Raw genomic sequence first — 15088 nt, 5'->3', positions numbered from 1 at the left:
CTGTCCTTACTTCAGGTACTGTGCTAAAGGAGCACAATGCCTGGTGCTGCAGGAGGAACATTAGGTAACTATTTAATGGAGTTTTAATTTTCTGTTATTATTTTTAATAATTAATTGTGATTTTGAGTATTTGGAAGCTGGAGGTATATTTTGTCATCCTTTTGGGGTGGTGTTATTGCCCTGTCCTATTTTAATCAGAGGTTCTTAGAGAAAGTGAACTCAGGAGTGATTTAAAATGAAAGAAGATGTATGTTGGCTAAAATTACAATTAAATAATCAAATCATTTTCAAATATAAAAGGAGCATGCAGATGATCTGGCCCAATCCTTTCATTCTGCAGATGAGAAAACTGACACTCATAGGAATGAAAAGATTTGCCCAAAGCCATACAGCTTGTTTCTGTTGTTTGGTGCATTATTAGGCCAAAAGACCTAGGACTGGAAAAGATGGCAGGATGTCTTGGCCTTGCTCTGACAGTTGCTTTTCTGATCTCAGGTATTTCACACCCTTTGTAATCTGTGTTCCACACAGGAAGCAGTTCTTGTTTTTTAAATACTGAAGGTGTATAAATGTAAAGTTTTTATAGATGCGACACCTGGGGCCAATATCTGTTTAAGTAAAGACCTAAATGCTTTGTGGAGACAGTCAAGTGTCATGTCTGTCCCAGGGAAAGAAATCCAGGACAGGAAATGCTCAGTCCTCCAGCACTCCCTTGGCTACCTGGAGCTCAGGCTGTGAGCCTCAACCCCTCCCTGAAGCATTAGCTCTGGAGCAGAGGCTGTGATTTACTTCAGAGATCTGGGCAAGTCCCTTTAACCTGGTAGTCCTTCCTTTCCTTGTTTGTAAAACAGAGAGATGAGGCTGATAGCTCCCTCACAGCTCCATCCGAGGCAGTGTGTGAAATTAGTTCCTGTTTGGGAAGGTTTAAAAGCCACTACATTCCACCTCCCTGCTAATATGATTACTAAAATGTTTTTATATGAAAGGGCCAATTCCTCATCTCCCCTCTTTGAAAACAGACCAAGGGGCATCTTTTCTTGTCTCGCTGTGGCCTAAAAGGTCATTGCTTCTGTGGTTATCTCCTTGGATAACCACCTGATACTCCTGGAGTGTCAGGATTCTTAGGTACACCAAAAATGAACAAAAAAATCAACATCAACCATAACACCATCAACAAAAATAACTGCTGTGTCGGTTCTTAAGACGGCTTCTGAGCTAGAAACAGATTTTTCTAACTGTAAAAACGTGGCCTCAGCCTGTCTGCAGGCCACCTCTGCCTTTTGGTCTTGGTGGGAGGAGGGAAGTGAGCTTGTTTACTGGGGTCTACCTCAGGGTCATCATCAAGGTGTTCCACAAAACGCACTTTAAGAATGTTTTGGAAGGAAATTCACCTTTTAACAGCCCAAGAGGTATCTCTCTCTGGCACACAGTTCTGCACACAGCCTGTTTCTCAACGTTTGGAAATCCTTTAACAATTTATGGAAGGCCACCTTTTAAACCGATCCAACAGCTCCTTTCTCCATAACCTGATTTTAGAGGTGTTTCATTATCTCTAATTACTCAGGGTAAATGGTGATTACTCAGTGTTTTAATCATCAGTTTGGGCAGCAGTTACACTAAACTCAGGGAAGCCCAGACTCCCATGGGTATTTTTGGAAGGTACAGCGACTAGTCGGTGCATGCTTTCTAGTACCTCCGCACGTGGTCCCCAGGTGAGCCCCAGCCGCTTCCCAGAGCTGGAGGCATCGGCGTACCAGCTCGCACTGCAGCTGCGGACTCGGGCGCTGCCTGGGCTTCCGGGACCCGGGCCTGCTAGGCGAGGTCGGGAGGCTGGAGGGGAGGATGTGGGCGGGGCTCCCATCCCCAGAAAGGGAGGCGAGCGAGGGAGGAGGGAAGAAGGGAGGGGCCGCCGGGGAAGAGGAGGAGGAAGGAAAGAAAGAAAGCGAGGGAGGGAAAGAGGAGGAAGGAAGATGCGAGAAGGCAGAGGAGGAGGGAGGGAGGGAAGGAACGCGGAGCCCGGCCCGGAAGCTAGGTGAGTGTGGCATCCGAGCGGAGGGACGCGAGCCTGAGACGCCGCTGCTGCTCGGGCTGAGTATCTAGCCTGTCTCCCCGATGGGATTCCCGTCCAAGCTGTCCCGAGCCTGCAGCGCCCCAGTCCCCGGCCCTCGCCCAGGTTCACTACAACCGTTCAGAGGTCCCCAGGAGCTGCTGCTGGCGAGCCCGCTACTGCAGGGACCTATGGTGAGCAAGGCTACCTGGTGAGGGGAGACAGGCAGAGGGGGTCTAGGAGCCTCCTTGGGGGGAATAAGCTGGGGACTCAGGCTGTGACCGAGGCAAAAGGTGGCCTAATTATTTTCCCATAGTGGTACTGGAGGTGGGGATGCTGGCGCTGAAAGACCTTTAAATATCGGCTGCTGCTCCTGCCCAGGCCTTCTCTGTCCAGCAGTCCCTGGGAGATTCTCACCTTTGGGAAGTGCGGGGCAGGAGAGCAGAAGCAAGAGAAGCCCTCGGTAGGGGGTCTTTGGGAAAAACTGTGGGGTCTTGGGCTGAACGCGTTGCCCACGGGCTGGAGGTTGCGATCCCCGGACGGAAAGGGCGGGAGGAGGCAGGAGAGAGCCGGCTCTGAGGTCCGGAGAGAGTGAGGGGGCAGAGCGACGGCGAGATGGGGAGAGAACACCTAGCTGGAGCTGGTTCTGCGGTAGAGAGCGCGGTCTTGCTGGCCTCTGGAGAGTGCGTGCCGCTCCGGAGGCTGCGTCGAGGGGAGTGTCACCCAATCTGGCCCCCAGCTGGCGGGGCGCCCCGAGAGCTTGCGAACTGCAGTTGCAGGAGACGCCTTCTCCACGAGCTATTTTCGTCGACTTGCGGAACCCAAGGAGCCTCCCCTCTATCGTTTCATGGTGTAGCGTCCGTAGAGACGACCGCCAGGATCCCAGGGGCTCCCAGGACGCGCGTTCCTGCGGTGTCGTGTCCTATGGGGAGTTCCTGGCGGGACGAAAGGCGGACGCGCGGCTCTTCCTGGCCCTCCCGGCCCGGAACCGACGGGAAAGGATCCCGTGATTCCCGGGTCCCTGCAGGCTTTTTCCAGCGGGAGTTGGTCCGGGGGCCTCAGACGCCTCCTAAGCACTTCTTTGGAGGATGGTTTTCAAGGATCGCGGTTTATGAGTTGAAGGCTTTGTGAGACGTAAACACCTCAAGAGATACATACTTGGTAAACTGAGGCTACCTGTAAACACATTTCGGCATTAGGAGAAGATTCGGGTAGGGAAGTGAAGGACAACCACCCCGAGTTGCATTCCTTTCCCCCAAGAAAAAGTTCTGGGGATGAAAGTCCTTTTGGCTTTTATCTTTTCGATTTAAAATTTGAGAAGAAAATGTGATGAGAGATGAATCCTGGTGAATCCGAAATTGAAAGACAACTCCCCCTTCCCCTCCCTATCCTCTCGGTTTTAGAACCGCGCGCTCCCGCCCCAGGAGATTCCTTGGGGCCGAGGGTTTTCCGGGGATCCCGGGCGCCCGCCCCTTCCACTGTCCCTCTGCCTCGCGGGCACCAGCTTGCCTCCGTCTCCTTTCTCTACTTCTGGATCTGCCCTCGCCGGGCTTTTTAAAGGGCTTCTGCGTCTCAAAACAAAACAAAAAAACCCTTTGCTCTTCCCAACCCTTTCGCAGTCCGCCCCAGCGGTGGCGCGGGACCAGCAAAGGCGAAAGCCGAGCGGCTCTTGCGGGGCACGGACGGTCGCGCAGGGGCGCCAGCGGCCTCCGCACCCTGACCTGAGGTGTGGGTCGACGCCGGGCATCCACCGTCGGGAGGGAGGGCTGAGCTGCTCGATCCTTTACTCTTCTTCATTCAAGTCTACCTGCAAGTGCCCCTAAGAAGAAAACCAAGTTTTTGCGTGGAGAGTGGGGCGGCAGGCAACCCGAGCCCTTGAGCTCCAGAGCGACCAAAGCGGCAACCAGGAACAGCCTCAGGAAAGGGAGGTCGGGTGGAGTGGGCTTTGGGGCAGGAGTCTTGGGGCCAGGGTCCCGGGGGCGACCTGGCACGCCCGGCCCTGCTGAACGCTGAGTTGCGCCGAGTCGGGTTTTCGAAGAGACCCTTGCTCTGAGCGACCCACGCGCGCCGCAGCATCTTCAATTAGTCAGGACATCCTAGTAATCGCTTGAGCTGTGGGTAGGTAAAATTCTTGAAGGAGTATTTGCTGCGACTCTGCTGCTGGTGCAACGGAGGAAGGGGTGGGGAAGGAAGTGGCGGGGAAGGAGTCTGGTGGTTTAAAAAATAAGCCAAGCCGAGGCGAGAGAGACGCAGACGCAGAGGTCGAGCGCAGGCCGAAAGCTGTTCACGGTTTTCTCGACTCCCGGGAACATGGTGGGATTTCCTTTCTGCGCCGGGTCGGGAGTTGTAAAACCTCGGCGACATTAAGATCTGAAAACTGTGATGCGTCTTTTCTGCAGCGACGCCTCTCTCTGAATCTGCCCGGAGCTGCGAGCCCCGGCGTCTGTCCCTCTGCCTGGAATGGCTTCTTCGGGGTCTGCTTTGCCGGGGGAGAGGGGCCACGCAGCGGCCGACTTGGTTTGGGGATTCTCTGTAATGGACCCGGAGCAATGACTAGCAACTGCTCCCTCTCACTTTCCCACAGCCATCACCCTCTAACACCCTCCGCCCATTCCCGGCCCCGTGCGTGACAAGGTCGGCAGCTTTCAGCCGGGAGCTAGATCGGTGGCCCCGCTCTTCGGAGCCTTAGCAGGCGTTCGCCAAGGGGTGACTGGCTGTCATTGGGAGCAATATTTGGCCTTGTGGAGACCCTGGGGAGGAAGTGGCGGGGAGCTCGTGTTTGCTTGTGTGTGTATACGCGCGTGTGCAGGGTCCCTCGGCGCTTTCCTTTTTAAGTGCCTCTCGGTGGTGAGGCTTTGGGCGGGTGAGACTTTCCCGACCTCGCTACCGGCCCCACTCAAACAGGGTTCGAGCTGCAAGACGCAGTCCCTTCAGTGCGCCCCAAATCCTCTGGCTTCAGGTGGCCTGGCGTGGGAGCCCTGTCCGACGCACCGCGCCGAGAACCGGGTTCTCCGCGCGCTGCGCCCTTAGCCCGGGGAGCGCAGCGGCCGCGATGCACCGGCCGAGGGCTCTGCCGAGCGCCGCCGGGAGCTCCTCACGCGCAGAGGCTCGGGCGGCGGGCGCGGAGGTTGGCCTCGCCTGGAGGGGGCGGGCCCGCGAGGGGCGGGGGGCTGTGGAGGAGGGGAGGGCGCGCAGGCCCTTTCGCCGCCCGCCGCGGGAGGGGCCTCGGCGCTCACGTGACTCCGAGGGGCTGGAAGAAAAACAGAGTCTGTCTGCGCCGGAGTCTCATTATATTCAAATATTCCTTTTAGGAGCCATTCCGTAGTGCCATCCCGAGCAACGCACTGCTGCAGCTTCCCTGAGCCTTTCCAGCAAGTTTGTTCAAGATTGGCTGTCAAGAATCATGGACTGTTATTATATGCCTTGTTTTCTGTCAGTGAGTAGACACCTCTTCCTTCCCCCTCCCGGGAATTTACTCTGCCCTCACCACCCCTGCTCGCCGGCTGTCCCTTCCGTCGGACCTCCCTTGCAATGTCCACACTCTGCACCCTGGCAGCCCTGTCGCTCCCTTCTTGGCCCTGCAGCCGGGGCGCTCGAAGCTTACCAGTTCCTTTTAAAGTGCTGCTGGCGCGCACTCGCCCTCAGCGTTGCAAGAAAAGGGGAGCGCGAGGGAGCTAAAGAGATGAAAGCCCGGGTTTGTACCTTGAGGGCTAACCACTCCCTTCCCCTACCCTACTTGCCTGGGGGAGCACCCAGTGTCTCAGTGGCGCATTCCCACTGTCTTGTCAAAACTCACAGAGGTTTCTCCTGGGGGTGAGCGGGCACGATCAGGCACTTTTGGCTGAGTATTTCAAAGTCATCGGCCACAATACAATAAGTCGTCCAGCCACTCGGTTAGCTCCTAGACCACCTTCTTGGCTTCTGGATCCTGTCGCCCTCTGTCTTCGCCCAGCCCCTGCCTCTCACTTTCCCTCCCTCTGGCTCTGAACCAACTGGAAGTTGTGAAAGTTGGGCTCTGAGGGTGGAGGAAAAGGGAGGGAAGCTGAAGGTCTAAAGTGGAGAGCAATGTCATTCTAATTCTCCCTCCCCCACCCCTTTTTACCCCCTCAATGTTAACTGTTTATCCTTGAAGAAGCCACGCTGAGATCATGGCTCAGATAGCAGTTAGGACAAAAAAAGATTAACAGGATGGAGGCTATCTGATTTGGGGTTATTTGACTGTAAACAAGTTAGACCAAGTAATTACAGGGCAATTCTTACTTTCAGGCCGTGCATGGCTGCAGCTGGTGGGTGGGGGGGTGGTGTGAGGGAGAAGACACAAACTTGATCTTTCTGACCTGCTTTCCATCTTGCCCCTCCATTTCTAGCCCTAAATGCATATGCAGACACATCTATTTCTCCCTATTTATTGGTGTTTATTTATTCTCTAACCTTCCACTCCCCTCCCCCTCCCCAGAGACACCATGATTCCTGGTAACCGAATGCTGATGGTCGTTTTATTATGCCAAGTCCTGCTAGGAGGCGCGAGCCATGCTAGTTTGATACCTGAGACGGGGAAGAAAAAAGTCGCCGAGATTCAGGGCCACGCGGGAGGACGCCGCTCAGGGCAGAGCCATGAGCTCCTGCGGGACTTCGAGACGACGCTTCTGCAGATGTTCGGGCTGCGCCGCCGCCCGCAGCCTAGCAAGAGTGCCGTCATTCCGGATTACATGCGGGATCTTTACCGGCTTCAGTCTGGGGAGGAGGAGGAAGAGCAGATCCACAGCACTGGTCTGGAGTATCCTGAGCGCCCGGCCAGCCGCGCCAACACCGTGAGGAGCTTCCACCACGAAGGTCAGTCTCTTCCCCCAGTCTGCGTGGGGGAGGGCTAGTGAGACTGGCTAGAGGGGCAGTGAAAGCCCTGGGGAAGAAGAGTTCGGGTTACATCAAAGCCCCAATCCAGGAGGCTGAGGAACAGAGCTCCTTACCTCCAATAATTTGCAGAGCTGCCACCGAACTTATTTTTTGGAGACGGAGGGGGAGGTGTTCAGGGGAAGGGGAATGACAGCACTCAGACGTGGGCTAGCCCCAGCGGTGTGTTTTTGCTATATCAAAGCCTTTTCTGCTGGCTTTTCTGCCCGTTTTTTTCAAAGCACCTACTGAATTTAATATTACAGCTGTGTGTTTGTCGGGTTTATTCAATAGGGGCCTTGTAATCCGATCTGAATGTTTCCTAGCGGATGTTTCTTTTCCAAAGTAAATCTGAGTTATTAATCCACCAGCATCATTACTGTGTTGGAATTTATTTTCCCCTCTGTAACATGATCAACAAGGCATGCTCTGTGTTTCCAAGATCGCTGGGGAAATAAATGTTTAGTAAGGTACTCAATAGTGGAAGAGGGAGAAGGTGGTTGTGTGCATGTCTCCTCCTGCCTGTGCTCTGTTGGCCCCTCTTTTTCTTTACAACCACTTGTAAAGAAAACTGTGGACACAAAACCAAGAGGGGGTTTTAAAAGAGGAGTCTGATGGTGGTGCGGTAGAGGAGTTGACACATGGAAATTATTAGACATATCAAGGAGGCTGGGAGGTAGTTTCTGTCTTTGGTGCTTGAGAAATGCTAGCTACATTTTGCTGGTTTGCTAGCTGCCCCACTTATCTGCTCCTTCAAATTAAGGGGTATGCTTATTTCCCCCCAGTAGTTTCCCCTGCGTAAGCAGAATTCACCATTCATCGCCCAACCCTGAGCTCTCTCTTGACTCTTCCATCTTTGAAAAAAGTTCATGTGCTTTTTCTTTTCCCCTTCCTTCCTAACTGTGCCTAGAACATCTGGAGAACATCCCAGGGACCAGTGAAAACTCTGCTTTTCGTTTCCTCTTTAACCTCAGCAGCATCCCAGAGAATGAGGTGATCTCCTCTGCAGAGCTTCGGCTCTTCCGGGAGCAGGTGGACCAGGGCCCTGATTGGGAACGGGGCTTCCACCGTATAAACATTTATGAGGTTATGAAGNGCGGCCGCGATGCACCGGCCGAGGGCTCTGCCGAGCGCCGCCGGGAGCTCCTCACGCGCAGAGGCTCGGGCGGCGGGCGCGGAGGTTGGCCTCGCCTGGAGGGGGCGGGCCCGCGAGGGGCGGGGGGCTGTGGAGGAGGGTAGGGCGCGCAGGCCCTTTCGCCGCCCGCCGCGGGAGGGGCCTCGGCGCTCACGTGACTCCGAGGGGCTGGAAGAAAACAGAGTCTGTCTGCGCCGGAGTCTCATTATATTCAAATATTCCTTTTAGGAGCCATTCCGTAGTGCCATCCCGAGCAACGCACTGCTGCAGCTTCCCTGAGCCTTTCCAGCAAGTTTGTTCAAGATTGGCTGTCAAGAATCATGGACTGTTATTATATGCCTTGTTTTCTGTCAGTGAGTAGACACCTCTTCCTTCCCCTCCCGGGAATTTACTCTGCCCTCACCACCCCTGCTCGCCGGCTGTCCCTTCCGTCGGACCTCCCTTGCAATGTCCACACTCTGCACCCTGGCAGCCCTGTCGCTCCCTTCTTGGCCCTGCAGCCGGGGCGCTCGAAGCTTACCAGTTCCTTTTAAAGTGCTGCTGGCGCGCACTCGCCCTCAGCGTTGCAAGAAAAGGGGAGCGCGAGGGAGCTAAAGAGATGAAAGCCCGGGTTTGTACCTTGAGGGCTAACCACTCCCTTCCCCTACCCTACTTGCCTGGGGAGCACCCAGTGTCTCAGTGGCGCATTCCCACTGTCTTGTCAAAACTCACAGAGGTTTCTCCTGGGGTGAGCGGGCACGATCAGGCACTTTTGGCTGAGTATTTCAAAGTCATCGGCCACAATACAATAAGTCGTCCAGCCACTCGGTTAGCTCCTAGACCACCTTCTTGGCTTCTGGATCCTGTCGCCCTCTGTCTTCGCCCAGCCCCTGCCTCTCACTTTCCCTCCCTCTGGCTCTGAACCAACTGGAAGTTGTGAAAGTTGGGCTCTGAGGGTGGAGGAAAAGGGAGGGAAGCTGAAGGTCTAAAGTGGAGAGCAATGTCATTCTAATTCTCCCTCCCCACCCCTTTTACCCCTCAATGTTAACTGTTTATCCTTGAAGAAGCCACGCTGAGATCATGGCTCAGATAGCAGTTAGGACAAAAAAAGATTAACAGGATGGAGGCTATCTGATTTGGGGTTATTTGACTGTAAACAAGTTAGACCAAGTAATTACAGGGCAATTCTTACTTTCAGGCCGTGCATGGCTGCAGCTGGTGGGTGGGGGGGTGGTGTGAGGGAGAAGACACAAACTTGATCTTTCTGACCTGCTTTCCATCTTGCCCCTCCATTTCTAGCCCTAAATGCATATGCAGACACATCTATTTCTCCCTATTTATTGGTGTTTATTTATTCTCTAACCTTCCACTCCCCTCCCCTCCCCAGAGACACCATGATTCCTGGTAACCGAATGCTGATGGTCGTTTTATTATGCCAAGTCCTGCTAGGAGGCGCGAGCCATGCTAGTTTGATACCTGAGACGGGGAAGAAAAAAGTCGCCGAGATTCAGGGCCACGCGGGAGGACGCCGCTCAGGGCAGAGCCATGAGCTCCTGCGGGACTTCGAGACGACGCTTCTGCAGATGTTCGGGCTGCGCCGCCGCCCGCAGCCTAGCAAGAGTGCCGTCATTCCGGATTACATGCGGGATCTTTACCGGCTTCAGTCTGGGGAGGAGGAGGAAGAGCAGATCCACAGCACTGGTCTGGAGTATCCTGAGCGCCCGGCCAGCCGCGCCAACACCGTGAGGAGCTTCCACCACGAAGGTCAGTCTCTTCCCCAGTCTGCGTGGGGAGGGCTAGTGAGACTGGCTAGAGGGGCAGTGAAAGCCCTGGGGAAGAAGAGTTCGGGTTACATCAAAGCCCCAATCCAGGAGGCTGAGGAACAGAGCTCCTTACCTCCAATAATTTGCAGAGCTGCCACCGAACTTATTTTTTGGAGACGGAGGGGAGGTGTTCAGGGGAAGGGGAATGACAGCACTCAGACGTGGGCTAGCCCCAGCGGTGTGTTTTGCTATATCAAAGCCTTTTCTGCTGGCTTTTCTGCCCGTTTTTTTCAAAGCACCTACTGAATTTAATATTACAGCTGTGTGTTTGTCGGGTTTATTCAATAGGGGCCTTGTAATCCGATCTGAATGTTTCCTAGCGGATGTTTCTTTTCCAAAGTAAATCTGAGTTATTAATCCACCAGCATCATTACTGTGTTGGAATTTATTTTCCCCTCTGTAACATGATCAACAAGGCATGCTCTGTGTTTCCAAGATCGCTGGGGAAATAAATGTTTAGTAAGGTACTCAATAGTGGAAGAGGGAGAAGGTGGTTGTGTGCATGTCTCCTCCTGCCTGTGCTCTGTTGGCCCCTCTTTTCTTTACAACCACTTGTAAAGAAAACTGTGGACACAAAACCAAGAGGGGTTTTAAAAGAGGAGTCTGATGGTGGTGCGGTAGAGGAGTTGACACATGGAAATTATTAGACATATCAAGGAGGCTGGGAGGTAGTTTCTGTCTTTGGTGCTTGAGAAATGCTAGCTACATTTTGCTGGTTTGCTAGCTGCCCCACTTATCTGCTCCTTCAAATTAAGGGGTATGCTTATTTCCCCCCAGTAGTTTCCCCTGCGTAAGCAGAATTCACCATTCATCGCCCAACCCTGAGCTCTCTCTTGACTCTTCCATCTTTGAAAAAAGTTCATGTGCTTTTCTTTTCCCCTTCCTTCCTAACTGTGCCTAGAACATCTGGAGAACATCCCAGGGACCAGTGAAAACTCTGCTTTTCGTTTCCTCTTTAACCTCAGCAGCATCCCAGAGAATGAGGTGATCTCCTCTGCAGAGCTTCGGCTCTTCCGGGAGCAGGTGGACCAGGGCCCTGATTGGGAACGGGGCTTCCACCGTATAAACATTTATGAGGTTATGAAGCCCCCAGCAGAAGTGGTGCCTGGGCACCTCATCACACGACTACTGGACACGAGACTGGTCCACCACAATGTGACACGGTGGGAAACTTTTGATGTGAGCCCTGCGGTCCTTCGCTGGACCCGGGAGAAGCAGCCAAACTATGGGCTGGCCATTGAGGTGACTCACCTCCATCAGACTCGGACCCACCAGGGCCAGCATGTCAGGATTAGCCGATCGTTACCTCAAGGGAGTGGGAATTGGGCCCAGCTCCGGCCCCTCCTGGTCACCTTTGGCCATGATGGCCGGGGCCATGCCTTGACCCGACGCCGGAGGGCCAAGCGTAGTCCTAAGCATCACCCACAGCGGGCCCGGAAGAAGAATAAGAACTGCCGGCGCCACTCGCTCTATGTGGACTTCAGCGATGTGGGCTGGAATGACTGGATTGTGGCCCCACCAGGCTACCAGGCCTTCTACTGCCATGGGGACTGCCCCTTTCCACTGGCTGATCACCTCAACTCAACCAACCATGCCATTGTGCAGACCCTGGTCAATTCTGTCAATTCCAGTATCCCCAAAGCCTGTTGTGTGCCCACTGAACTGAGTGCCATCTCCATGCTGTACCTGGATGAGTATGATAAGGTGGTACTGAAAAATTATCAGGAGATGGTAGTAGAGGGATGTGGGTGCCGCTGAGATCAGGCAGTCCTTGAGGATAGACAGACAGACAGATATACACAACACACACACACACACACCACACACATACACACACACATTCTCATCCACTCACCCACACACTACACAGACTGCTTCCTTATAGCTGGACTTTTATTTTAAAAAAAAAAAAAAAAAAAAAGGAAAAAAACCCTAAACATTCACCTTGACCTTATTTATGACTTTACGTGCAAATGTTTTGACCATATTGATCATATATTTTGACAGAATATATTTATAACTACGTATTAAAAGAAAAAAATAAAATGAGTCATTATTTTAAAGGTAAATCATGGCTTTTTTTCTCTTTATCCTTTCTCTTTTCCTTTGGGTTCATCTCTTTTGAATGAGGCTTTTTTCTGTTGAGGTGAGTTGGAGGCTGGATGGAAGTCAAAAGGTGGTACCTGGAGGTGGTTAAGTTGTAGGGACAGGAAGTAAACTGTTCGCAGAGAGAGATGGTAATTGCCAGCATGAATTGTTTTCCATTTCTATTTAATGTTAACAAGGACATAGTATCCTCTCCCATCTGGATGACACATGCCTTGGAGAAATACTGGGATGAAAGGAGTGTAGGTCAGATTAAAGACTGCGTTTTGGGCCCCTTGTACATCTTCTGTTTCACTCACCTGTTGAGGCGTATCACAGCTGAGTGCGATGAGTTCTCAACTCTAGAAAAATGATTACCCACCTCTACTTTTATGATACCTCAGAGTGTCTCTAGTTATTATAGGCACCAATGTGATATTTCCAAAGCAGAACTAATTTGCACACTTACATCATAATGTGTGTGTGAAGGCATGTTTAAAATTTTTTTTTCCTCCAGGGAGGACTCTTTTATTTTTCTTTTGTCTTTTTTTTTTTTTTTTTTTTTTTTTTTAAATAGGTTCTCTCTCTGTTGCCCCAGGCTGGTCTTGAACTCTTGGGCTCAAGCAATCTTCTCATTTCAGCTTCTTTGGGATTACAGGCATGCACTGCTATTTTGTCTTTTTTTTTTTTTTTTTTTTGGAACAAATAATATACCCTACCTTCAAGAAGTTTGTTGATTACTGTTTTAATATACCACATGATATAATTTCCCGTTGTTTCTTGACATTTTCCCTTGTCCTCTTTTCCCCTTGTGAAGGCCTTCATCAAGTTTAGGATCCCAACAGATTGGGCTGGGTGGGGGTTGACAATGGGGTCAGATACTAAAGGGTCAGAATTTCTAAGCAGGCACTGTGAAAGTGTCCCACTATTATACAGAAATCTCTTGAGTCAAATGTCAACTCTCCTTTTCTCTCTATACTGCCTCCCCCATACCCTCTTCCCTGGAGTTGGGCAAAAGAGGTAGATCTGATGTTCTGTGTTAGAGTTTCTTAAAAGCAAAAGCTCAATTTTGGACAAAGTTAGAAAAAGGAGGATGCTAATATACCCTCAGTTAAGGGCTCCCAGCAGGCAGATAAATGTCTTTCTGGAATGACCGGTGTAGGGATTAGGGAGCAGAGGAGAGGCCTTTGCTTTTTCTACTTGCCACCAACAACTAAATTAAGCCCTGAATCTTGGTCTGTGCTGGCTCATTTCATATGTGTGCTGAGAAAATTGACACATATGAAGTGAGCCAGTACAGACCAAGATCCCTTCGGATCCCTTTGGGGCAGAAATAGTGTCTTTGTATGGTGTCTGTGGGGAAGGCTGATAGCACATTTCTCCATCATGAAGATGTAGATATGAGCGGTAGTACTGCTGTTTCTGGTGGTGTGTACATTCAAAAAATGTGTGTGGTGCACACTTCCGGCGTTTGCATTTTTCTGTGTGGGGTGTGCACCCTTGCATTCTTGTACACACACTCTTTCTTACATATGCTCTTGGAAGTGGGGTGGGTGAAGCAGGATTCATTTTTTGTTTTTAATTACTGAAGTCCTACACTCCTCCAAAAGGAGCAGCTTAGTGGAAACCAATAAAAATCGAAGCAGGGTGGTTGCCAAAACCCCAGCTCCCCGGAGAGCGCAGGTGGAGAGAAGAGATCAGAGCCCCAGGCAAAGGCAGCAAGACTCCACAGTCCCTCCAAAACTCCCCGCGAAAAGGGATCCTTCCCCCACCCCTCCAGCCCCCCAGGTCGCTGCCCCTTTGATTAATGGTATGGAGCTCAAATAAATCATTTAGGGAAGCCCGTTATGGATTCCCCTCAGGCAACCTCATTTTGTTTTGCCCAATTTCTAGCAACTTTCTGAAATGTCGATGTCATTGAAAGGGAACCAGTAGATCTCCAGCACTTGAACAAATTATTCTAGGGCCAGTACTGAGGCCTGTGGCTGTCCAATTTCTAGCAACCAACCCCTTCCCCCATCCTCCCCCCTTCCTATTGGCTTATTTTCAGGAATGGATAATGTTGTTTATTTGTTCAGTCAAATATTTGGTCTGGGGAATTTACCGTGAAATTCTGTGAATTGCATATACCTAGTTAACAAAATAGTCCTAATGCCATAAATGTTAGCATGGAAAGCAAAGAACTATGGCCAGCGTTAACTCTTTAAATTCTGTTTGAAAGCTTAGTCCTGAGGGCGGGGGAGATTTAAAAAAAAATGGATGTGTGTGGAGATTATTTAATTCAGGTTTCAGCATTTAATATTTTTGCCTAATATTCAGTTCAGTACCTTATGGAAGTCGTAGGGTGATTCTCGGCATTGCTTTTGGATCAAGCCTACCATTTCGCCCCATTCATGTTTTTGTTTTTGTTTTTTTTTTCTCCAGAGTAATGTTCCCATTACTTAAAAGAAATATGGGGAGGGAAGCTCGCCCTTGCGGAGTTCGGCAAAGTCGTAACCACATCAGACGAGCAGCTTGGTCGATCCCTATTCAACCCTTAAACTGGAACCGGCTTCCTAGGAGCTTAAGACCAAAAAAAGGTGGGGGGTGGAGTGGGGAGGAGGGACGCATCAAACATTCCCTTGCTTTCGTTGCATAATTCGCCCAGAACCTGCCAGGTGACCTGCTGACTTTGTTTTCTGTCTTGACCGTGCTTCGTTCCACCAGCCCCCTCGCCGCCCGGCAGCGCCACACTGAGAGGGCTCGGCGCGTCCGCGGGGCTGGCAGACCCCAATAGTCACCCGGCCTTGGGCCGGCGTCAAGATCCCGCCCCGCTGGCCCCGCCGGCCCCGCCTCCCGCCCGCTCAGGCGCTCCAGGGCTCGGCGGCGGCGGGGGCACCAGGGGCGTCCTCCCTGCGGGGGACCAGGGGGACCGTGCACCTGGCGACGGCCCGCGGGAGCCACCCCTCCCCAACCCCGCAGACCGTGGACTGCGGGTCCCCCAGCCTGGGCCCGAGAGCCGGCCCGCTCATCCGCCCTCGAGGACCCGGGGCTCAGGTGAAGCTCTGCAGAGACAGACGGATCTGATTAGCGCTCGCTGGTCCTCGGGGCTGTCGCTCGGCTGATTTCATGCGAAATGGGGTCAAACGG

The 15088-nt window shown here is 52.2% G+C and overlaps 2 protein-coding genes across 2 annotated transcripts; both read left to right on the top strand.

Moving 5' to 3' along the window:
- The first annotated feature begins 1953 nt into the window (after window positions 1-1953).
- On the top strand, window positions 1954-7310 carry LOC108513694 (bone morphogenetic protein 4-like). Its single transcript, XM_017849542.1, has 3 exons — window positions 1954-2032; window positions 5359-5483; window positions 6557-7310. Exons 1-3 carry the CDS (start codon window positions 1971-1973, stop codon window positions 6916-6918), a joined length of 549 nt encoding a protein of 182 aa, XP_017705031.1. The 5' UTR covers window positions 1954-1970; the 3' UTR covers window positions 6919-7310.
- Window positions 7311-8262: 952 nt separating this feature from the next.
- LOC108513693 (bone morphogenetic protein 4) lies at window positions 8263-11943 on the top strand. The gene is made up of 3 exons (XM_017849541.1): window positions 8263-8425; window positions 9439-9815; window positions 10776-11943. The coding sequence occupies exons 2-3, from the start codon at window positions 9446-9448 to the stop codon at window positions 11630-11632; spliced, it is 1227 nt and encodes a 408-aa protein (XP_017705030.1). The 5' UTR covers window positions 8263-8425; window positions 9439-9445; the 3' UTR covers window positions 11633-11943.
- Window positions 11944-15088: the final 3145 nt, after the last annotated feature.

This window comes from Rhinopithecus bieti, unplaced genomic scaffold, assembly GCF_001698545.2.
Source record: "Rhinopithecus bieti isolate Rb0 unplaced genomic scaffold, ASM169854v2 scaffold_29928, whole genome shotgun sequence".
Lineage (NCBI taxonomy): Eukaryota > Metazoa > Chordata > Mammalia > Primates > Cercopithecidae > Rhinopithecus > Rhinopithecus bieti.
The sequence above is the reverse complement of the archived record's forward strand: the minus strand, read 5'-3'. Positions and strand labels throughout refer to the sequence as shown.

Bases quoted from the DNA above. Each gene is read 5' to 3' on its own strand.
- LOC108513693 (XM_017849541.1), top strand. From the start codon at position 9,446: ATGATTCCTGGTAACCGAATGCTGATGGTCGTTTTATTATGCCAAGTC. The intron at 9,816-10,775 runs GTCAGTCTCTTC...AACTGTGCCTAG, and splicing joins GAGGAGCTTCCACCACGAAG to AACATCTGGAGAACATCCCA.
- LOC108513694 (XM_017849542.1), top strand. From the start codon at position 1,971: ATGCGAGAAGGCAGAGGAGGAGGGAGGGAGGGAAGGAACGCGGAGCCC. The intron at 2,033-5,358 runs GTGAGTGTGGCA...TATTCCTTTTAG, and splicing joins GAGCCCGGCCCGGAAGCTAG to GAGCCATTCCGTAGTGCCAT. The intron at 5,484-6,556 runs GTGAGTAGACAC...TATTATGCCAAG, and splicing joins ATATGCCTTGTTTTCTGTCA to TCCTGCTAGGAGGCGCGAGC.